The sequence below is a fragment of the Bos javanicus genome, chromosome 21 (genome assembly GCF_032452875.1).
Source record: "Bos javanicus breed banteng chromosome 21, ARS-OSU_banteng_1.0, whole genome shotgun sequence".
Taxonomy (NCBI): Eukaryota; Metazoa; Chordata; class Mammalia; order Artiodactyla; family Bovidae; genus Bos; species Bos javanicus.
The window spans coordinates 13,931,159-13,954,308 of record NC_083888.1 but is presented as its reverse complement, the minus strand read 5'-3'; the positions used below and the strand labels follow the sequence as shown (position 1 = coordinate 13,954,308).

At 48.1% G+C, this 23,150-nt stretch overlaps 1 protein-coding gene across 3 annotated transcripts in view; it reads right to left on the bottom strand.

Annotated features, from left to right (window-relative positions):
• Nucleotides 1-1,000: 1,000 nt before the first annotated feature.
• Nucleotides 1,001-23,150, bottom strand: part of FAM174B (family with sequence similarity 174 member B) — a 41,053-nt gene continuing 18,903 nt past the window's right edge. For 2 of the 3 annotated variants that reach the window (XM_061394305.1, XM_061394306.1), the window contains 2 exons: nt 18,812-18,943; nt 1,001-2,726 (listed from right to left, as the gene is read on the bottom strand). In XM_061394305.1, coding sequence (XP_061250289.1) covers nt 2,723-2,726; nt 18,812-18,943 — 136 coding nt within the window. In that variant the 3' untranslated portion in view covers nt 1,001-2,722. The remainder of the gene's footprint in view (nt 2,727-18,811; nt 18,944-23,150) is intronic. The other variant, XR_009732031.1, reaches the window with a different exon arrangement.

Below are 23,150 nucleotides of genomic sequence, written 5' to 3'. Positions count from 1 at the left end.
TTCACTTTTAATCAAAATTTGCTTTTTAAATCAGTCTGAAATGTTTTTCTCATAACTTCCAGTCCTATTTTTTAAGTGAATCCAGAAGACACCAGACTAGATTGCGTCTCCACAGCATTCACACCTTTCAGATCTGATGCTGGACATGTGATGGGGCTTCCCTGGTGGCTCAGATAAAGCCTGGTAAAGAATCTGCCTGCAATGCAGGAAACCCCAGGTTCAATCCCTTGGGTCAGGCAGATCCCCTGGAGAAGGGAATGGCAACCCACTCCAGTATTCATGCCTGGAGAATACAGACAGAGGATCTTAGCGGGCTATAGTCCATAGGGTCACAAAGAGTTGAGCTGATGGACTAACACTTTGAATTTCATGCGCTTGTAAAAGAATGGGAACCGGGTCTTCGGGATCGGGGTACCCCCATTTAAGGACACCTAAACTTCCCCAAGGGAGGAAAGCAGAGATGCTGGGGGTGTGGGATCCTTTTGGACCATGGGCCCCTTTCACCATGAAGTCGGCCCCTCTGAAGGGCCCAGGAAAAGAACAAAAAGAGGGAAGAAGACCACCTACCAGCTCTGACATTCCCTCCAGCCCAACTTTGCTTTTCCAAGGCCCAACTCACTCTGCTTTTAAGAAACAGAACTTATCTTCATAGAGGAGGGGCTGGATAATGCAGGTAATGGAAGGGTCCCCCCGTTGCCTCCTCTCCCACCCCACCCTCCCTTCTTCCCACTGCCCGGGAACCCACTCCCCCCAGTTCCAGTCGACACAAAGGCCAGCCTGCCTACTTCACCTTGCCGCCTCTCCACCAGCGAGGGGTGCGCAGTGGACAAAGCAGGGCAGTGTGCCACGCCCCTGGGATATTTTTCTAAACTCCCAGGACCAGGGACCTGCCCATGGTCCCCTATCTCTGCCCCTCCCAGCCTCAGGCCCGCCTTTCTGATCACAGGAAGGCACCCTACTGGACTCCCAGCTCAGAAAACATTCAAGGCAATGCACACAGTTTGCGCCAGAAGGGTTTTTATTTAAGAGCCTGTGGTGCCAGAGCCCTGGCATCTGGAAGGTCATCCTTGGGGGCTGCCTCTGCCAGGCCCAGTGGCAAGCACCTGGTATTTACCCGTCAGGCAGAAGAACCATCTTCTCCGAGGATGGAAAGGCAAGTGGGAGCCGTGGCTCCAGTTCGAAGGTTATGAGGGCACACAGCTCCCAGGTGCCCCGGCCCACTGAGTCACCCCCCGCGAGGACACAGTAGATGGCAGAGACAAAGCTGTCCCAGCCCTCCGGCAAACAGGGCAGAGAAAGGGAGAAGGGAGGCCAGCGAAAGCAGTGTGGTCACGGGAGGCGCCAAGGGGCAGTGGGCCCCCACCTTCAGGCTGGCCATCCCCAAGCATCGTCCTCCGTCCCCCACAGGCCAGCGAGTCAGCCTGGCAGGCCCAGCTGGGCTTGGGAGCCAGGGGACCCCAAAGCAGGGCAGCCCCCTTCTCAGGAAACTGAAGAATTTGAATAGAGGAGGCAAGTGGTAAAAGGCTGGAGTTTTTCATCCCAAGCGGTGGAGGAGCCAATACACAGGCAAATATGGGAACCCTGCAGAACGCCAGGAAAGAGATAGAAAAATTTTAAAAACATCCTTCCAGAAAGAACAGAGTCCCCCGCACCCCAAGGCACTGCCCGGAGACTTTAGCCAGAAGGACACTGGGAGACCGGAGGCCTCTAGCGTCCCGAGAAGTCAGCCCGAGGCCCCGCTTCCAGAAGCCAGCAAGTGTTGGGCGCTCGAGCTGTGGGACAGCCCGCCGCCCGGACCCCCGGCCCCACCTGCAGGAGGGGCCCGCCTGCTCTCAGCACCTGTACCTGGGTGGGCTCCTGGACCAGCCTGGCCTGGACCAACAGTCCCTGGCAGGGGTTTTTTATCAGCCAACCAGATCACCATTCAAATGATCACAGTGATTTTTTTTTGTTTTAATTCCATTTCTAAGACCAACAACGTAGAACGCTGACAGGGCAGAGAAACAACGGATGTTACTAACTGAAGACGGGTGAGCACTTTCTCTTTGGAGATGGAGAAATTATCTCACGTACACACACACACACACACACACACACACACTCACACACTCACTCACAGCAAACACAGGTAGAGGTCTCTCCCTGATACTCAGAATTCTTTGTGAGCTAGCCATGGCCAGTTCTGCTGAACCCTTTGGGAAAAGGAAAGAAAAGGAACCACAAGGACTGGTTTACACCTTGTACGAGCTGAGCAGCTCTACGCCCCGCGCTCTAAAACTTGGACACAGCCACCACCAACGAAAGGCCAGCGCTCCAGCAAGCCCAGAAAAACCACGTCCAAAACATCGCTGATCCAGGAGAGCGGACTGTCGGAAACCCTTGGGTCCTTGGTCACTTCTGATGTCTCTCACTTTTGTAGACAGAGTTGCTTTAAAATTATTTTTAAAATCAGCCTGTTTCCACCCCTTAGCAAGGCAAAAGCCCTCTCGGGGAAGAAAGGAAGGGGTGACATTTTAAAGGGGCGTCCGGAGGGTGGTGTCTCCTGCAGTGACACACAGAGCCGACGTTGCACACACACACACACACAGGAGTGTGCCAGAGTTGCACAAATAATGTTTGTTTTGGTTTCAACACCTCGGATGGGACAGCTTCCAGATCTTTCACACCCCGAGCCTCAGCTGACCAGCTTGCCACAGGACGCCGACACGCTGGTGAACAAGTTTTACCTAAAAGAAGAGGAAGAACAAGTCAGTGGCCTCTGGCAGAGCCGCACACCCACTGCCACCCCTCCCTAACCACGGCCATCCCCCAGGCCACATAATCACTGTCACCATGGCAGGGCAGATGGCACCCTTCTGCTGGATGGCACCCCTCCAGCAGCACTTCCTGAGCTGCCACCCCACCTCTATTCCCATCACACTGAAAAGCCGTCTTTTCAGTTTTTGAAAACTCCACCCTCCTCAACTCCAGGATCTTTGAACGTGCTGCCTGCAATGCACAACCACTCCTCCAGGTAACGCCTTCCCTTCGCTCGGCTCCCAGCTCAGCAGCCTTTCCTAGGTCCTCACACAGACCTCTATACACAACCTCTCTTCTTGTAACCCTCCTTCTTAGCACTCCTGCGGGTATTTACACCAGGGCTTGGAGAAGGAATTGGCAACCCACTCCAGTATTCTTGCCTGGAAAACCCCACGGACGGAGGAGCCTGGTAGGCTACAGTCCATGGGGTCGCAAAGAGCTGGACACGACTGAGCGACTTCACTCACTCACTCAGCAAGCTCTCCCTGTTTAGAAGTCCGGAGAGTACTAAATATTTTTGACTTTTCAGGTCCTTTAGTTTTTGTGGCAGCTGCTCGACCTAACTGCTAGAAATGCTTGGCATGGCTGAGTTTCAATAAAACCTTATTTGTGGATGCCAAGGTTTGAACTGCATTTAAGTTTTACATGTCATGAAACATTATTCTTCTTTTGATTCTCTTTCAACCATCAAAACTGTAAAAATCATTCTTGGCTCCGGAGTCGTAAAAAAAACAGGCAGTAGGCCAGGTTTGGTCTGGGGGCCGTAAGCTGCCGGCCCCTGGTTTGTGGATTATGACCTGTGGTTTATGTAATAATCTGATTGATGTCTGTCTCTTGCTTAAACTGGGAGCTCCCTGCAGATGAGATGCTTGTCTGAACTTGTTCACCTTTAAACACCAGCACCAAGCACAGCATCGGACAATTGTAGGGGGTGCAAGAGATATTTGTGCAATGATCAAGGAAAGCTGAAAGACTAAATCTATTCAAGACATCATCCAAAGACTTACAAAAGGAGGGAAAATCTGAGACGTGTCCATCTATTAATGTTTAAATGTGGACATTATATAATCTGGGCTTCCCAGCAATAAAGAATCCACCTGCCAGTGCAGGAGACATGGGTTCAATTCCTAGGTCAGGAAGATATTCTGGAGAAGGAAATGGCAACCATTCCAGTATTCTTATCTGGGAAACCCCATCAACAGAGGAGCTTAGTGGGCTACAGTCCATGGGGTCGCAAAAGAGTAGGACATGACTGAGCAGCTAAACAATGATAAAATCACATGAAAAAATAGTAGGGACTTATTAGAACTTATAAAATAACAAACTTCTCTGCATGATATTACTGTTGTTCAGTTGCTAGATTGTGTCTGACTCTTTTCAACCCCATGGACTGCAGCATGCCAGGCTTCCCTGTCCTTCACAGTCTCCCAGAGTTGGCTCAGACGCATGTCCATTGAGTCAGTGATGCCATCCAACCATCCCATCTTCTGTCACCCTCTTCTCCTCCTGCCTTCAATCTTTCTCAGCATCAAGGTCTTTTCCAGTGAGTTGGCTCTTCGAGTGAGGTGGCCAAAATTTTGGAGCTTCAGCTTCAGCATCAGTCCTTCCAATGAATATTCAGGCTTTATTTCCTTTAGGATTGACTGGTTTGATCTCCTTGTTGTCCAAGGGACTCTCAAGAGTCTTCTCCAGCAGCACAACTCGAAAGCATCAATTCTTCAGCACTCAGCCTTCATTATGATCCAACTCTCACATCTGTAGATGAGTTCTAGAAAAACCACAGCTTTGATGTTATCCCAAATATAAATATCAGGTAGCTAATTACTGAAAGACATGGACATCCTATTTTTAGGAAATGCACACTTTATTTTGGGGGGAAGGGACATGATACACGTAACTTATTTCAAATGGTTCAGAAAAAATAATCTGAACACACAGAGCCACCATAAGGCAAATGAGGCAAAATATTAAAATAGGAAAATCTAGATAAAGTGTATCTGGGTGTTCCCTATACTCTATTTGTTTTGCAACATTTTTTAACTTTGAAATTATTTCCAATTAAAAAAAAAGGTGGGGGTATCCTCGTACTGTCCACTAGGGTCCCCTACTCAACAGAGTAGAGAAGAGAAAGATAAATCCCCATGGCCACGTCCACACTGTGAAGGCTTAGATCACCCACATGCCCCCTTCTCTGGGTTGGGGAGTGGGCGGCTCACTCCCACTGACTGACATCCACAATCTACAGAGCCAAGGCACTCACCCCCACTCTATAGACGCAGCCTGAGGAACTCCCAGCAGCCCTGACCCCACCATCAGGCTCTCCACTGCATCCGGCTGCAAGTTCAGTGTTGAGCGTGAAGGGCAGGGGCCAGGACACTGGAGACAGAGCAGCAAAGGTTTCCTAAAACGAGAATCGGACCAGAGTAAAGGGGCCCGATTCCCAAGAGCTATCCCCGAGCAGACATGCATGTGAACAGAAGCACAAGCCAGTGAGCCTGCTGAATCTGGAAAAAGCAGACCGTCAGCACTCGCAGAGATGTGAACTTTACATACCACCAACGTGCTGAAAATTCCCTTTCACTGGCATCCCCAAATTGCCATTTAGTTGAACTGCATCTTCCAGATGCCCTGAGGGCCCACCCCTGATTCTCTGATAGGTTCTCTGCCTCCACCCCATCCCCTGCCACATACACCATGTGCAGCTGTTGATAGTTGAACTGCATCTTCCAGATGCCCTGAGGGCCCACCCCTGATTCTCTGATAGGTTCTCTGCCTGCACCCCGTCCCCTGCCACATACACCATGTGCAGCTGTTGACACCCCTTGTGTTTATAGGAATAAACACCCCCGTGTGCACACACACACACACACACACACACACACACAGAGAGCCGGTGGAACTGGATCAAGAGGAGGGGAGCCCACGAGGAATCAAGCACATCGGATTCCTCAGGCTCCCTCTCCAGCGGAACTAAACCTCGGAGGCTGCTCCCGGACAAAGGAAACAGACCTGCTCATCCACCCCACAGGGAGTTCTGGGGGCGTATACCAGCACCCCTGAGGTCACCGGCTCTGGATCTCAAGTCTGAGCGCTGTGCTCAGCTGTGCTTCAGACTCCACTGCTACCAGGACTTGGGAAGTCCTGGGGAAAACCAAGATGGGGATTGGGGTGAGGAGGCTGGCCGTAAAGTCCCCACTCTCTTCTTTTCACCCCGCTGTTTCCCTGAGGCCATGAACTTTGGGGTGCTCTCCTGGGGAGGGGCCTAGGTTCACAGCTCTAGGCCACCTGGTTAGCTTAAGTCACTTCCATCGTGCCCGACTCTTTGTGACTTAAGCTCCTCTGTCCACAGGATTCTCCAGGCAAGAATACCAAAGTGGGTTGCCATGCCCTCTTCCAGGGAATCTTTCCAACCCAAGGATAGAAGCTGCATCTCTCACGTCTCCTGCATGGGCAGGTGGGTTCCTTCTGGTTGGTGCCACCTGGTTAGTCCCACACCTGCTCAAAGCTGCACCTGTCGACATGCCATTATTTCTTCCTCCAATGCCCTCACACTGCCCCCTGCCCGTTAATCGGCTCCGGGCTCACTCCCTGGTCCTTCCTAACCCCCTGTAAAGCTTCATCTCCACTGGGAAGGGGTGCCAGCAAGACGAGACCCTCCTGGAGGCCCACAGAGCCCTGTGTGACCAGGTTCTCTTGTGAGAGTCTGTGTTTCTGCCGTCTCGCCATCTCAGCCCAGAACCTGCACTCACCGTGATCTGGGCACACACAGAAGATGATGGGCAGAGACTCCCAAGGGGGCTCTCTGGGTCCTTTCCCTCCTCCAGAGCAGCCAAAACACTGCTGACATCCTTGCTTTGTCATTAAGGCCAACCAGAAAGGAGGTCCGATCTGACCCTGTCCCCACCCTTCCTGGAGACTCCAGGTGAAGTGAAGGCATGTTTAGGCACCATGAGATATGTTTATTCCCTTCAGATTTGTAACTAACCTGCATGACGACGCTGGGTTATAGCCATCCCAGAAAAGGAGAGACACTCCCCAACCTGTCCCTGTCCCGTGCTTCACAGGAAGCTTATCTGTGAGTACAAAGAGCCCTCCACAGGGGACCAGCTGTCTGGGAACCAGGATGCCTCAGAAGGACAGCACAGCAGGCATGGGAATAAACGATGGAGAAGCCAGGCGGGAGGCCGGGCTGCACATATGAGTGCTCTGGAGACCGGCAGACAGGAGGACCCCACCACCCTGTGCCAGGGGCCCCGGGCAGTCCCCCTGCTTTGATCCCACCACGCCGACCACAGAAAAGAACAACCCAACAGTGCGGCAAGTTTCTACCAAAGCTCTGCCGGCGAGGACTGTGTGTGTTCCTTCCCTTTCCCCCCTTTTCACGCCTGATTCTCACACAGCACTGCAAACCGTATATGTACATAAGCAGGCCACTCAATCAAATTCACTGAAACATGGACGGGCCTAGAGATTATCGTACGAGGTGAAGTAAGTCAGAAAGAGAAAGACAAATACCACAGGATGTCACTCAAAAGTGGAATCGAAGAAAATGACACAAATGAGTTTCTACACAAAGCAGAAACTGATCCACAGACACAGAAAACAAACTTATGGTTATCGAAAGGGAAAGGGAGGAGGGAAAACTTAGGAGTCTGGGATTAATACATGCACACTGCTATATATAAAACAGGGATTCCCAGGTGGCGCTAGTGGTGAAGAATCCACCTGCCAGGGCAGCAGACGTAAGAGATGTGGGTTCGATCCCTGGGTCAACAGAAGATCCCCTGGAGAAGGAATGGCAACCCACTTCAGTATTCTTGCCTGGACAATTCCATGGCCAAAGGAGCCTGGTGGGCTACTGTCCATGGGGTCGCAAAGAGTCAGACACAACTGGGCACGAACATATATATATAATAGATAACCAACAAGGATCTGCTGTACAGCACAGGGAACTATACTCAAGGTTTTGTAATAACCTATGAGGGGAAAGAATCTGAAATAGAACAGATATATGTATATGTATAACTGAATCACTTTGGCTGTACACCTGAAACTAACACATTGTAAATCAACTATACTTCAATAAAAAAAAGAGAGTCACTGAGCAGTAAATTTTCATCACCACACAAATTCCTGTTTCCATAGTCTCCCTCCTCATAGACATAAAACTCAACTAGTTTTAAGGGGCACAATACCTTAGCTGAGAACTGCCCCCAAAATGCCAGTATTGCGATTCAAAGAAACAAAAATGCCTCAGGAGACACTCATTTACATATAACACATAAGCTCAGCATTCTGCAAGCAAGAGGGCTGGCAGAGAGTTAGTCAGACTGCTTTGGGGATGGCCTCTGAGGTTGCTTCAGGTCCAGGTAGGATGCCCTGGGGGAATCCACCTGGCAATGCAGGAGACACATGTTTGATTCCTGATTCAGGACGATCCCCTGGAGAAGGAAATGGAAACCCACTCCAGTATGCTTGCCTGGAAAACCCCATGGGCAGAGGAGCTTGCTTGGCTACAGTTCATAGGCTTGCAAAAGAGTCGACATGACTGAGAGACTCAACAACAACAGGATGCTCCAGCACCCTTGGGGAGCTGGCAGGTCCTCGGGTCCCCTCTGATTCCTCCCAGGCCCCAGCAGCTCAGGGTACCCACTGCCTCTGCAGCTGTCCCCACGCTGACACTCCAACAGCCTCACTCCTCATCCTCAGGAGATGAGGGCTCGTGGGGCGAGCCAATGGGCTTTCCCAGCTCGAGGATTCGAGAAGTCATTGCCCTGAGTGTGCTTAGCAGGGACTTAGCTTTGGCACTGCCCTAGGGTGGCCGTGGGGACCCAGGTCCTGGACCTCAGTCTAGGATAACCAAATCAAATCTGTTTTCTCCCTCTCCTCCCACAGCCTCCAGGGGCCTCTGGCTGCAAACAGCCACTGAACGCATTTTGTTCCAAAGATAAGATGATGCTAGGCACAGCCCCCAGAGGTACAGGGGACATCTCGTGTGTTTCTAATTATATTCTCTCCGGTAGCCCTATCCAGGAAAAGGTGGGTGGCAGGCATCTCTGGAACGCACATCGGCACTCCCACGGGTCACATCTTTTCCAGACTTAAGACGCAGAGGAACTGAACCCTCCCTCCCGGCCCCAGGGAACCAGTCTGGCGAGAGCCGTGTGTTCTCCAAGCAGAGCGCTTTTGAGCTGTGCTGGTCACAGCTGCTGGTGCCGCCTACCAGATGGAGAAAGAGTAGCATCCGCTCGCCCCTGGGGTTGCCCAGAGGATGTCACAAAAGGCCTCAGTAATAAATCGAGGAGGTACAGAGGCCCATAGCATCAGCCACCATATACGCGAGGCCAACCAAGCTCAAATGCATGCAACCAGGATGCAAATGCCTTTTGAAATAAGGAAGCATTTCAAAACCCCAGGGTTCTCTGCACTCCACTAAGCCATCATTTCTCTCTTCCAATTAGCCTTTTTAAGTACAGAGTTGGAAATTCTTTTCCGCAGACTCTCTTCCCTCCTCCCACACATGCACGTTTGTGTGCTTAGTCGCTCAATCATGTCTGACTCTTTGCAGCCCCGTGGACTGTAGCCCACCAAGCTCCTCTGTCTCTGGAATTCTCCAAGCAAGAATACTAGAGTGGGTAGCTATTTCCTTCTCCAGGGGATCTTCCTGACCCTGGGGTTGAACCTGTGTCTCTTAAGCCTCCTGCACTGGCAGGCGGGTTCTCTACCACTGCACCACGTGGGCAGCCCCTTTCCCTCCCCGCACCTGGCCCTAGACGTTGGGGTTCTAACCTCACACGTTGTAACATCTCGGTGCCATGGGAACCTGGGAGGAGGGCTGCCCACGGAAGCCTTGCCCTGCGTGCCTTCTCTCCACCCCACTTCCTGCCTGGCTGATGCTCATGGGCTCTAAGTGAGATGTTATCCGAGCCACGAGCGTAATACAAGGCAGGGTACCACCTTACCACCCGGGCGCCAGAAACACGATTTTCCTCTTTGCACTCATTCATAAAACCAACTAAAGTCATGATTCAGCCACATCCGATTTAAATGTAGTCTGTTTCCCAGCAGGAACCAAAAACTTTAGCTGAGTTATGTCTAAACAGGAAAGATGAGGACCGGTGAGCAGACCATCACGTGTAGACAGAGAAGGTCTCAAAAGCACTAAAGCCGACATCAAACCAGCCTTAACATCCTTGTTCTTTCAAACGTATTGACCTAAAAAGTGGTTTGTGACATGCCATTCAGGTGGAAAACCGTTCCAAAGCTATGTGGGTAACACAGTCCTATTTCTGTCAAAAAAAAAAAAAAGGATTCTACAGGTACGTACTCACACACACTCTAGTGGTTATCGTTAAGTAGTGAGAGTAAACGTAATTTTGTTTTTCCTTTTTTTAAATCTGTAATCTCCATAGCATACGTTACATCTGTAATAAGAAAAGCTATGACCCAGTCTTTGTCTTTTTCAATGACCGAAGGTCTTCGAGCCCAAGGACTAGAGGGATCTTTTGTCGGATGACTCGGCCCCAAGTTCACGCACATCCTCACAAACGGCACCAACTTCTCACAGGAACCACTTGAAGCCCATCGTCCTTCACAACAAACAGGGAGGCAGGGTAGTGCCTGGCACTGATAAGGAGAGCCTGAGGGAGGCAGCTGAAGTAGATAAGATTACAGAATAAATGCTAACGTCAAGGCAGCTGAAAATAGAGGAGCTGAATAGCCGATGGAAGAAGTTAGAAAAAAAAAGAACAGAATGCACTCAAGGAAAGCTTAAGGTAGAGAAGCAGAAATCAACTGAAATCGAAAATGATAATATAATAGAAAGGATCAAAGAAACCAAAAGTTGGTTCTTTGTACAGATAAAATTAAATGTACAGCAAGACTGATCTAGAAAAAGGAGAAAAGACAAACAAGCAATATTATTATCGGAGAAGGCAATGGCGTCCCACTCCAGTACTCTTGCCTGGAAAATCCCATGGACGGAGGAGCCTGGTGGGCTGCAGTCCATGGGGTCATGAAGAGTTGGACACGACTGAGCGACTTCACTTTCAAGCAATATTAAGAATGCAAAGGGGAGACTTTTCTGGTGGTGCAGTGGCTAAGACTCCATGCTCCCAAGGCAGAGGGCCCGGGTTCAATCCCTGGTCAGAGAACGAGATCCCACGTGCTGCAAATAAAGATTACACGTGCCACAGCTAAAACCTGACAGAGCCAAATAAACAAATACTTCAAAAACAACAATGAAAAAGAATGAAAAGGGGACCATGACTACACACAGGACAAAGAATAAAAAGATGATAAAAAGAGAACATTGTGAATAACCTTAGACGATACATTTGAAAATGTGGATGACAAGGACAAAATCTCAGAAAAATAAAACCCATCAAAACTGCCCCAAGAACAGGACCTCCCGGTGGTCCAGTGGCTAAGACTCCGTACTCCCAATCCAGGGGGCCCGGGTTCCGTCCCTGGTCAGGGAACTAGCTCCTACATGCCCCAAGTAAAGATCCTGCATGCCCCAACAAGCCTGGGCACAGCCAAATAAATAAATAAGTATTTTTTAAAAGCCAAAAAATTGCACCGAGAAGAAACAAAGACTAAATGGTCCTGTAACTATTCAAAGAATTAGACATCAATAGTGTTTTCCAGTCTTCAAACAAAGAAAGCATCAGGGCCCAGACAGTTTTAGCAAATTCTACTAAACGTTTAGAAACAAATAATTCTAATCTGATATTATCTCAGAGAAAAGGAAAATAAGGAACTGCCTCAATTTGTTTTATGAAGCTAATAAAACTTCTACCAAAGCCTGACAGTTCAGTGCAGTCACTGAGTCGTGTCCACAGACTGCAGCAAGCCAGGTTTCCCTGTCCGTCACCAACTCCCAAAGCTTGCTCTAACTCATGTCCACTGAGTCGGTGATGCCATCCAACCATCTCATCCTCTGTTGTCCCCTTCTCCTCCCACCTTCAATCTTTTCCAGCATCAGGGTCTCTTCCAATGAATCAGTTCTTCGCATCAGGTGGCCAAAGTATTGGAGCTTCTGCATCCGTCCTTCCAATGAATATTCAGGACCGATTTCCTTTAGGATTGACTGGTTTGATCTCCTTGTAGTCCAAGGGACTCTCAAGAGTCTTCTCCAACACCACAGTTCGCGTTCAGCTTTCTTTATAGTCCAGCTCTCACATCCATACATGACTACTGGAAAAACCATGTAATGCAGGCATAAGTGGTTTAACCACTAAGTCATGTCTGATGCTTGGGACCCCATGGACTGTAGCCAGCCAAGCTCCTCTGTCCATGGGATTCTCTAGGCAAGAATACTGGAGTGGGTTGCCATTTCCTTTTCCAGGATTCTTCCCGACCCAGGGATCGAACCTGGGTCTCCTGCATTGCAGGCAGATTCTTTACTGACTGAGCTACAAAGGAAGCACCATAGCTTTGACTAGATGGACCTTTGCCGACAAAGTAATGTCTTTGCTTTTTAATATGCTGGCTAGGTTGGTCATAGCTTTTCTTCCAAGGAGCAAGTGTCTTTAATTTCAGGGCTACAGTCACCATCTACAGTGATTTTGGAGCCCCACAAAATAAAGTCTCTCACTGTTTCCATTGTTTCCCCACCTATTTGCCATGAAGTGATGGGACCAGATGCCATGATCTCAGTTTTCTGAATGTTGAGTTTTAAGCCAACTTTTTCACTCTCCTCTTTCACTTTCATCAAGAAGCCCTTTAGTTCTTCTTCGCTTTCTGCCATAAAGGTGGTGTCATCTGCGTAACTGAGGTTATTGATATTTCTCCCAGCAATCTTGATTCCAGCTTGTGCTTCATCCAGCCCAGCATTTCACATGATGTACTCTGCGTATATGTTAAATAAGCAGGGTGACAAAATACAGCCTTGACATACTTCTTTCCCAATTTGGAACCAGTCTGTTGTTCCATGTCCAGTTCTGCATACAGACCTGCATACAGATTTCTCAGGAGGCAGGTCAGGTGGTTTGGTATTCCCATCTCTTGAAGAATTTTCCATAGTTTGTTGTGATCCACACAGTCCAAGGCTTTGGTGTGGTCAATAAACCAGAAGTATATGTTTTTCTGTAACTCTCTTGCTTTTTCTATGATCCAACAGATGTTGGCAATTTGATCTCGGGTTCCTCTGCCTTTTCTAAAACCATCTTGAACATCTGGAAGTTCATGGTTCACATACTGTTGAAGCCTGGCTTGGAGAATTTTGAGCATTACTTTGCTAGCGTGTGAGATAAGTGCCATTGTGCGGTAGTTTGAACATCCTTTGGCATTGCCTTTCTTTGGGCAAAGCCTGACAAGGACATGACAAAATAGGAAATTTACAAACCAATCTCAGTCTCTAAGAGAAACAAGAAAGTCCTAAGCAAAATATCAGCAAACTGAAGGTAGCACTGTGAATAAAAACATGACCAGGACCAAACTCCTTTTATCTCAGGAATGCAAAATTGATTTAATATTAGGGGAAAAAATCAATAATTATAAGTTCACCACCTTAACAGATTAAAGGAAAAAGTATAATATTCTCAATAGAGCTAGGAAATACATTTAATAAAATCAACATTAGCAAACTGTGAATAGAGGCAAGCTTCTTGGGAAAAAATCTACAAACCCAATACGGTTTGTATAGTATTTGCTATAGCAAACAGTGCAGTTAGTGTCAATACTGAAAGCACAGCTGTTAAGATCAAGAATAAGACAGGATGCCTATTACCATCACTTGTATTTAACAAGGACTTAGAGACCAAGAATGAGTATAAAAAGGCTTTTAAAAAAAGGGTAGAATGATGAAGGACTTGAGGGAAAGGGAGGCACTCCCATTAGTCTCACATGATATATCGACATAGAAAACTCAAAAGAATCCACAGTTACACTACTAGAATTCATAAGAGTTTAATGAGGCTGCTGGATATTTTTTAAATCACCATTTTTAAAAAATCAACTGCATTTCTAGACACCATGGAAAGTAAGAAGGCGACATGTTTTAAAAGGAGGCTCAGATTGAGGTCATGAATCGTGTGGCAGCGGCTTACAGAGGCACTTGTCTTTGAAGCTGTTCCCAAAGTGACAGCAGAGAGAAGCCTGCAGCCCCAGAAGCAGAAACGCAGGCGTGGAGACTGATCCGGTGGGACACGGGGGCCATTACGGTAGATGATCGGGGATGAAAGACTAATATGAAAGGACTTGCTGGGTCCCGACTTTCTGCCCAGAATCGGGGTGGAGGAGAGGCACAGAGGTGCCTGGGGGCCTTAAGTGATTCCTGTATTAAAAATCACCACGGGTGAAAGGCCCCATGCTGCTGCTGTGTGACTTAGAGAACGGGGCGGGGGGCATTACTACAGTGACCAAAGAACACACTCCAGAGCATGGCCACAGACCAGGGAGCAGGCTCAGATTCTCAAACAGCAGAAGTATTATCTGCTACCTTAACACCTACCAGGTGGTTCCATGTAATCATCTGCCAAAGTGTCCACTGACAGACGAATAAATAAAGTGTGGTATACATACACACACACAATGGAACACTCCTCAGCACCAAACAGAAAGGAATCACGCCACTTACAAGACCCCAGATGGACCATGAGGGCATCACGTTAAGAGAAGTAAGTCAGACTGAGAAAGACAAATATTGTGTGATCTCACTTATATGTGGAATTTAGAAAAACCAAACTCATAGAAAAGGAGATGAGATTTGCAGTTATCAGAATCAGGGCCCTGGGGATGGGAGAATTGGGCGAAGGCGGTAAAAAAGGTTCAAGCTTCCAGGTGGGAGACGAATACCTCCTGGGAAGGTAATGCACAACGCAATGACCCCACGTAACACTGCTGCATGACGGACCTCAGGGCTGCCTGGAAAGTGGATCCCAGAAGTTCTCATCACAAGGGAAAAAACGGTTTTCTAACTATGTGACGTGCTAGATATCAACTAAACTTATTGTGGCAATCATTTCCCAATACATGTATGTCATATGTTTTCCTTCAACTTATAGAGTGCTATGCAAGAAAACTGAAAAAAAAAGTTTTAATTTTGCCTTTGCAAAATTACCCATCATTTACCATCATTTGCCTTTGCTGGTGACTGTCCTAGCCAGGAGCAATGCCAATACAGCACTAATTGTTCCTAGGAAAGGAACTTGCTCCATTGTCTGAAGCATTGAGATTCACTGGGGAAGGTTCTTGGTCTGACAGTGGGTTCTGTATGTTCCTCCTCCTCATGCCATCAGACACGACTTCCACCCAGCCGTGTTCAGACGACAGTAATACTTATATCCAGACCCTCTTCCCACCTATACTCAGGAACAAGCCTACAGTTAAGACTGTCCAGACAGACCATTATAGTTCTTTGCTCAGGCTTTTCTTATGCAGTCAGACCTGGGGCTACCACAAAAATCGCTCCGTCCATTGCAGCCCCCAAGGAGTCAGCTCAGACACCAAATATAAATGAGATCCCATTCCATGGCTCAGAATCAGAACAGTCCGTGATCCACTAAAGCCATCCAGGGCTCCCTCCTGTACAATAACCCCAGCAGGCCTGCAGGACGCAGCCAAGCCTTTCCATTGTGACTCAATGAAGACAGCATTGTCTTCACATTTCATTTTATTTCGGTGACTCGAATGTGAGATAGATAAAATGGCTTAGCAATAAAATCAGTATAACCACTTCTTATGTACATAGTATTCTGCAGTACAGATGCATATTAGTAATTGTTTTGATTCTTCTCAAAGGGGGCCGTTATTTACCTAAAATGCAAATCATAGTTAATGGTTTGTTCCTCTGTATATAACAAACCCATGTCTTAATGTTGTGCATTTCCCATAAAATTTATGTGTGATTCATTAACAACTCTTTTTCCAATATCAGTATGTACGTGAATACAACAGTACATTTTTTTCAGACATGAGTATAAATAAAATAGCATTTGAAAGTAAAAAATATATATGTCAGATTGTAAAACACCTTGGAATATATCTAGCAAAAATTCATAATACATTAATGGAGAAATTTTTGAAAGACATTTCTTAAAATACCTAAATCAATGGGAAGTCATTCCACACTCATGGATGAGAAGAGAGAATATAAAGGGCCTGATTCTCTTTATTTTTTTTTTATTGAGGTATAGTTGATATACAGCATTATGTAAGTTACAGGTATGCAATATAATGATTCAAAATTTTTAAAGGAAAAACTTTTAAAGGTTATACTCCATTTATGGTTATTATAAAGTACTGGCTATATTCCCCGTGTGGTGCAATGTATCTCTGTGGCTACTTTTATACCTAGTGGGTTGTACTTCTGAATCCCCGACCCCTATCTTGCCCCTCCCCGTTGCCCTCTCCTCACTGGTAACCACTAGTTTGTTCTCTGTATCTGTGAGTCTGCCTCTTTTTATTTTGTTATATTCACTACTTTGTTGTATTTGTTAATTCCACACATAAGCGATATCATATAATATGTCTTTCTCTGTCAGATGTAGTCCACTTAGTATAAAGGGCTGATTCTCTTTAAATCAATCTACAGAGTCAACACAGCTCTCATCAAAATCTCAAACACTGCTTTCTTGAATCTAACTCATTTATAGCCAAGTACACCCAAGGTCGTGCTAGAAGAGGACAATTCAGGAGAGATATGGATGACCTATATTCACTCCCTGGAGGAAAGACTATGACCAAGCTAGACAGCATATTAAAAAGCAGAGACATTACTTTACTGACAAGGTCCATCTAATCAAAGCTATGGTTTTTCCAGTAGTCATATATGGTTGTGAAAGTTGGACCATAAAAAAAGCTGAGCACCGAAAAACTGATGCTCTTGAACTGTGGTGTTGGAGAAGACTCTTGAGAGTCCCTTGGACTGCAAAGAGATCAAACCAGTCAATCCTAAAGGAAATCAGTCCTGAATATTCATTGGAAGGACTGATGCTAAAGCTGAAGCTCCAATACTTTGGCCATCTGATGTGAAGAGCTGAATCATTGGAAAAGACCCTGATGCTGGGAAAGATTGAAGGCAGGAGGAGAAGGGGACGACAGAGGATGAGATGGTTGGATGGCATCACTGACTCAATGGACATGAGTTTGAGCAAGCTCTGGGAGTTGGCGATGGACAGGGAAGCCTGGCGTGCTGCTGTCCATGGGGTCACAAAGAGTCAGACAGGACTGAGGGACTGAACTGACTGACTTTCTCAGTCATGGGAAATCTGTGTGCGATGTGACTCTTATGGGTCAACCTGACTGGGTGACACGGTTCTCAGATATTTGGTCAAACAGTAGTCTGGGTATATCCAGGAGGGTGTTCTTGCTGAGATTAATGATTGTCTGGATCAACTCAGTAAAGTAGGTTGCCCTCCCCAGCGTGGGTAGGTCTCATCCAACCTGTTGAGGGCCTGAACAGCACAAAAGTCAGGATAAGGGGAGATTTGCTCTGTGCCTGTGTTGAGCCAAGACACTGGTCTTCTCCTGTGCTCCCACTGCTCACACCACCGGCTCTTCTGGTTCCCAGGCCTTCAGACCTGGACCTTTGTAACAAACCTCTTCCTGTATGCACATATCCTGTTGATTCTGTTTCCCTACAGAACCCTGTGGGGGAGTGTGGAATCTCCAGATTGGGCCCAGCCTGCATTGGGGTCTCATCTTTGCCACTAAGACCTGAGACCTTGGCCAACCCAGGGCCCCTCTCTGGGTCTCCACACCCTCATCTCTAAACTACATTCACCAGGACCACCCTGGCAGTCTAGTGGTGGGGAGTCCATTTTCCACTGCAGGGGATACAGGTCTGATCACTGGTTGGGGAGCTGGGATCCCACATGGCTCGGGGCAGCGAGGCCCACACATTCTAGACACTAAGCCTGGGTGCTTAGTGGCTCACCAGATTGAGCTCATGGCTCACCCATGAGCCATGGAGAGCCCGTGTGCCCCCACTATAGAGTCCACACCCACACTCTGGAGAGCCCATATGCCGCAGCGTAGGCCAAAGACAGCCATAAATAAACAAATAAGCAAATAAACTCCAGTCACCCCAGCTTTCACACTGAGAATCCCACAGACCCAAAAGCAGTACACCCCAAAGGAGCCAAAACCCAGAAGACAATCCTGAAGTCACACAGTCATTCTGACTTTCCATAGGCAACCTTAAAGAAAAACACCAGCCTTTGGAACTCAGCAGTCAGTTCCATCCAAGGAGTAGCCCCCACTCCACACGCTCCATTACCAGCTAACCAAGCCCAAAAGAGCAGTTTCCATTCACGTGCACGGCGTGAGGCACAGGAGGCTGTGTGCACCAGACCCCCGCCAGCCTGTGCTTGGGAAGCTCATAGTCTGAAATCCAGCCCCTCTTCTGCTCCTGTAAAGCTGGTTCCTCCCAATGAGGGAGTCCCGGGTTCAACCCCTGGGTCAGGAAGATCCCCCAGAGAAGGAAACGGCAACCCACTCCAGGATTCTTCCCTGGAGAATCCCATGGACAGAGGAGCCTGGTGGGCTACAGTCCATGGGGTTGCAAAGAGTTGGACACGACTGAGCGGATAACACTTTCACTTTCACTTTAAAGTGTCAGCATCTGGAAAGAGCTGAGAACACCCATTTCCCTGCTGGCTTCCTGGGTGCTGTGCATTCCCAGAAGGGATCAGAGCACTTCTCCCCACGTAAGCAGAACACCCAAGGTCAAAGACAGCCAAAAAACAAGATTATACTCCTGGCCACTCAGTGTCTTCCAAGGTGGACCTCCCCACCTTCCTGAGTCTGTGAGCGCAGGAGGAAGCCGCTGTCCCCACCCAGCCTCTGTTGTTGTCGTTTAGTCACTCAGTCATGTCCCCCTCTTTGCGACCCTGTGGACTGTGGCCCCCAAGGCTCCTCTGTCCATGGGATTTCCCAGGCAAGAATACTGGAGTGGGTTGCCATTTCCCTCTCCAGGGGATCTTCCCGACCCCGGGATCAAATTTGCATCTCTTGCTTGGCAGGTGGATTCTTTCACCACCAAGCCACCAGGGAAGCCCCCCAGTACCTGTATTTGATGTCAAATACTGTGGAGTCCTCGTCCTCATCATCCTCTTCGTTCAGCGGGGCCATTTCCACTCGCTCGGCGGGAGTGGTGATGATGTCATACTTGCGGGTCTTCTTCAGTCTCTTCCCAGACCTGGACGAGGGGAAGCACATGCCTGAGACTAGGGTGATGCCCACTGAAGTCAGCCACGCTGCCACCCCCAGCCCAGCTCCCAGGAGATCTGGCAAAACCCCATCCAGCTCCTTCACTTCTGGCCATGGGACCTCGGGCGGGATCCTGACCTCAGCATCCCTCGTTGGTTCTCACCCACAAAGCAAAGATGTGCCCTGAGGGCTATAAAGCCCAGGGATCAGGATCCATAACACCCAAACACAAGATTTTCAAAAGGCAAAGTAAGGCAAAGAAAACCCACGACGAGCCAAAGATCAGAATGTTCACTGTGGATGGAGCTCAGCCACGCCCTGGGCCAGGCCTGAGGCACCTCGTCCCCTCAACCCCCAGCCCCTCACCCTCGCCCCAGCCCTGCTGTGTCGGCAGGTCACTGCTCCAAGCACAGGCGTCACAGCCTGGCACCACCGTGTGCACTGCCCCATGGGCCGCCCAGTGAATCAGAACCCAGGCTGGGCCACTTTCTACCTGCGTGATCACAGGCAAGTCGGTCAATCTCCTGAGGCCTCAGTGTACTCATAAAGAAAATGGGCTGAGAACAAGATCTGTGCCTCACAGGCCAGGGAGGATGAAGTGAGACGAGGCATTCAATCAGCCCAGGCAGCAGGCTCTCAGCAAAAAGGGCTGCTGGTGAAAAGAATCAACAGAGAGGGACTTCCCTCGTGGTCCAGTGGCCAAAACTCCATGCTCTCAGTGCAGGGGGACGGGGTCAATCCCTGGCAGGGAAACTAGAGCCCACATGCCCCAGCTAAAACATCCTGTGTGCCACAACTAAGACCCAGCACAGCCAAATAAATAAATTTTAAGAAAAAGAATCAACAAAAAGGAGTTAAACAGGCTACGCCTCTCTCATATGACAAGGACTTGGACAAATGAGTATTGTTTCCATCACAAGGATTTACGACCATTGGGAGCTGTAACCCTAGGCTTTTACCTCTGGGATGGTAGACGGTCACTGGGGGCCCCCAGGAAACTGCTGAGCAAGCCTTTTGGTCTCCAGTGTCAGACCTTCTCTATGAAGCATGCAGCATTGATCAGGCCACGCTGAGAGTTTATGATGCCACAAGGAACAATATTGTTTTACAACTACTGATGCTCTATGCATTTATTTCTCCACTATTTTGAACTTTTCCCCAAATGCCTTGTATCCTCTGATGTCCTTCTTTTGAAAATAAATATTTGAAACTGTCTGTGAGAAACCAGTCAAACCACCACCACCCCCAAATCATAAATACGGCGCTGAAGAATCATAGTCTCTAAACATGCTTCCTACAGGCCGTAAGCCGTACCTGCATAGAGACCATGTCAAAGACACATGTGGGGTCTCTTTGCCCCCAGCACACAAAACGCCTCAAGAAGTTTGCAAAATAGTGAAAACAGAAGTTCACCTTCAAGTAAGAATTTCTTAGGAACAGCAACTTGCTCTTTTCTTGAAGAAAGAAAGCATTAGTCTCTCAATTGTGTCCAGCTCTTTGCGACCCCATGGACTGTAGCCCGCCAGGCTCCTCTGTCCATGAAATTTTCCAGGCAAGAAGACTGGAGTGGGTTGCCATGCCCTCCTCCAGGGGATCTTCCCAACCCAGAGATCAAACCAAGGTCTCCAGCATTGCAGGCAGATTCTTCACTGTCTGAGCCACCAGGGAAGCCCAGGGAAGCTCTTTTCTTGCCTAGTATTCATCAAAAACATGATTTGTGAAAGGATTATTTACATAGAAAATATATATATTTATCTACACCTTTGACATAAAGCAACCTACATAGCCTATAGTATTTGCTGCCTGCAGTTCTCTGTGTAGAGACTTTGGGGCATCAGGTATACAGCCTGACAACCCCCTAGCCTCATTACAAAGCAATCTGCCATTCTGCTTCCATCACAAGCACTGTGTGTGTGTGTGTGTGTGTGTGTGTGTGTGTATGTGTGAGACACCACATGCATTTCAAGCACGATGCAGCAAGGTGCAAATGCCGAGCCAGGTGTTAAGAGGGGCACAGCCAGTGGCCTCCCTGGGGCCACAGGACAGCAGTATTTTGCAAGCAGGTTTGTGCAGGAGCTTAAATGCTAATGTGACAAACCCCGCCAGTCCAGATTCTCACCATCAAGATTCTTGTTTTCCCTCCACCTCCTGCCAATGGAATAAAATAGATCTTTTGTTCTGCCTCAGAGGACTTACAAACCCTGACCAACTTAATCTCCAACACTGGATGGAGATATTTAAGCCCAGAAATGGCTCCATGTGCCACAGGCAACCCACGACAAAGCCACAAGAAAACCATCCACCCCCGAGCCCTCTAGACTAGGGTCAAGCCCCAAAAGTATGCTGACCCACACACCACACCTTTCTCAGGAAGTCTCCTATCTCCGCCCTGATGGGTCACAGCTGTTCAGAGGAACACCTGACTTTGCAAAGGACTTGCCCTTCTGTTAGCTGTGCCCAGTGCCAGGGCTGCCCACTGGGCACACACACCTGCACGAGCATCTGGAACACTAGAACAGGAGATGGCCTGTGGACCTGAGGGCTCAAGAAGGTTCCTGTAGATGCCCAAAGAGACGAGCACCCAGATGACTTCTGGATGAAGTCACCACTGTTGGAGCCACGTTAGGCATTGCTGACAGAATGGAGGCATTGGAGCCACGTTAGGCATTACTGACAGAATGGAGGCACGGCCCCAACCCCCTCTCCTCATCCCGCAGGCATGGTCCCAGGATGAAGGAGTTAGGTCTTGTGATTCTGACTTGTTCTTTCCTTTCTTCAGTTGAGTTGGCTGGAAAGAATGTTAAGGTGCTTATTGTTCTTGAGAGAAGCATGAGAAAGCACAAAGCCTTCTGCAGTTGTGCCCAGAAAATAATCTATAAAATAACCATTGACATTTGTTCAAGGATCTTTACAAAGAATGTCCCAGGATGAGCACGTAGGCCGCAGCTTGAGGCCATGGGAAGGACTGTTATCTGAGACCTGTTTGTGAGGGAAATGTTTATGGCAAAAGAAGTTTGCTGAGTTTAGGGTTTAGGAATAATTAAGAATAGCTAGAAGCCTTTTTAGGAGATAGTGATCTTAAGATGCTAGGGGCAAACAGGATTTAGAAAGATAAGAAATAAACTGAGGACTGTGGCATGAGTTACAATGTAATCACAAGTTAAGTATAGGACACATAGGAGGAAGTAGATAATAGTAAAGCTGAAGCAGGAACTCTGTTTGAAGGGCAACAGTGATTTCTGGAGACAATAAATCTGGGTGGGCGAAACTGAAAATGTCAAACCTCTGACCTAATGCTTTTGTCAAAGTATAGAAGAGAACCTGAAGCTTGAAATAAACATGCAGTTCCGTACTATGAGTCAGAGGCTACATCATCGTCTGCCGACACCGCTCACCCCTTCAGGCTGATTCCCCAGCTCCTGGACCTGGACTCCGGCATGTTGGTAACCATTTTTCAAACATCATGAGGCTTACAGGATGCAAAATCTAGACTGTAAACCTCAGGCTGCACTTGGAACCTGAAACCTCACTTAGTCACTGGTTCTGGAGCAGGACTGACCGCTGACCCTGGGAGAAGATTCTGGGGGCTCTGACTTCAGCCCTGCTTCACGGGAATGAATCCCCATCACCCACAGAATCACCTTCCTTCTTCCTGACTGCTTATACAGAGTCTTGTGATGAGAAAATTAACCTACTGAGCTTAAAATAAGACCCTTGAACACCTACCCATGGGAGAAGCTGGAACACAACCCAGCCTCTAGAACACCATGGCCTACTTGCTTTAACACCAGGCATTCCAAACCAGGTCACCTGAGAAGATAATTTTAAACCTCAAGATTACACCAAAGGTGTGACAGTTAATTTTATGCATTGACCTGACTGGGCCACAGGGTACCCCAACATTTGTTTAAGCACTCTTTCTGGATGTGTCCGTGAGAGCGATTCTGGTTGAGATTAACCCTGGAATTGGTAGACTGAGCAAAGCATATTGCCCTCCCCAGTGCCCTCACCCAACGAGTCAAAGGCCGGAATAGATAAGAAGGACTGACCTCACACAAGGAAGACAGAATTCCTCTGCCTGGGGACTGAGACACCATTTTTTTTTTTTTTCTGCCTTCAGAATTGAAATCTTAGCTCGTCTTAGACTTCTGGCCTGTATGTGTACACACACACACACATACACAACACACACACAC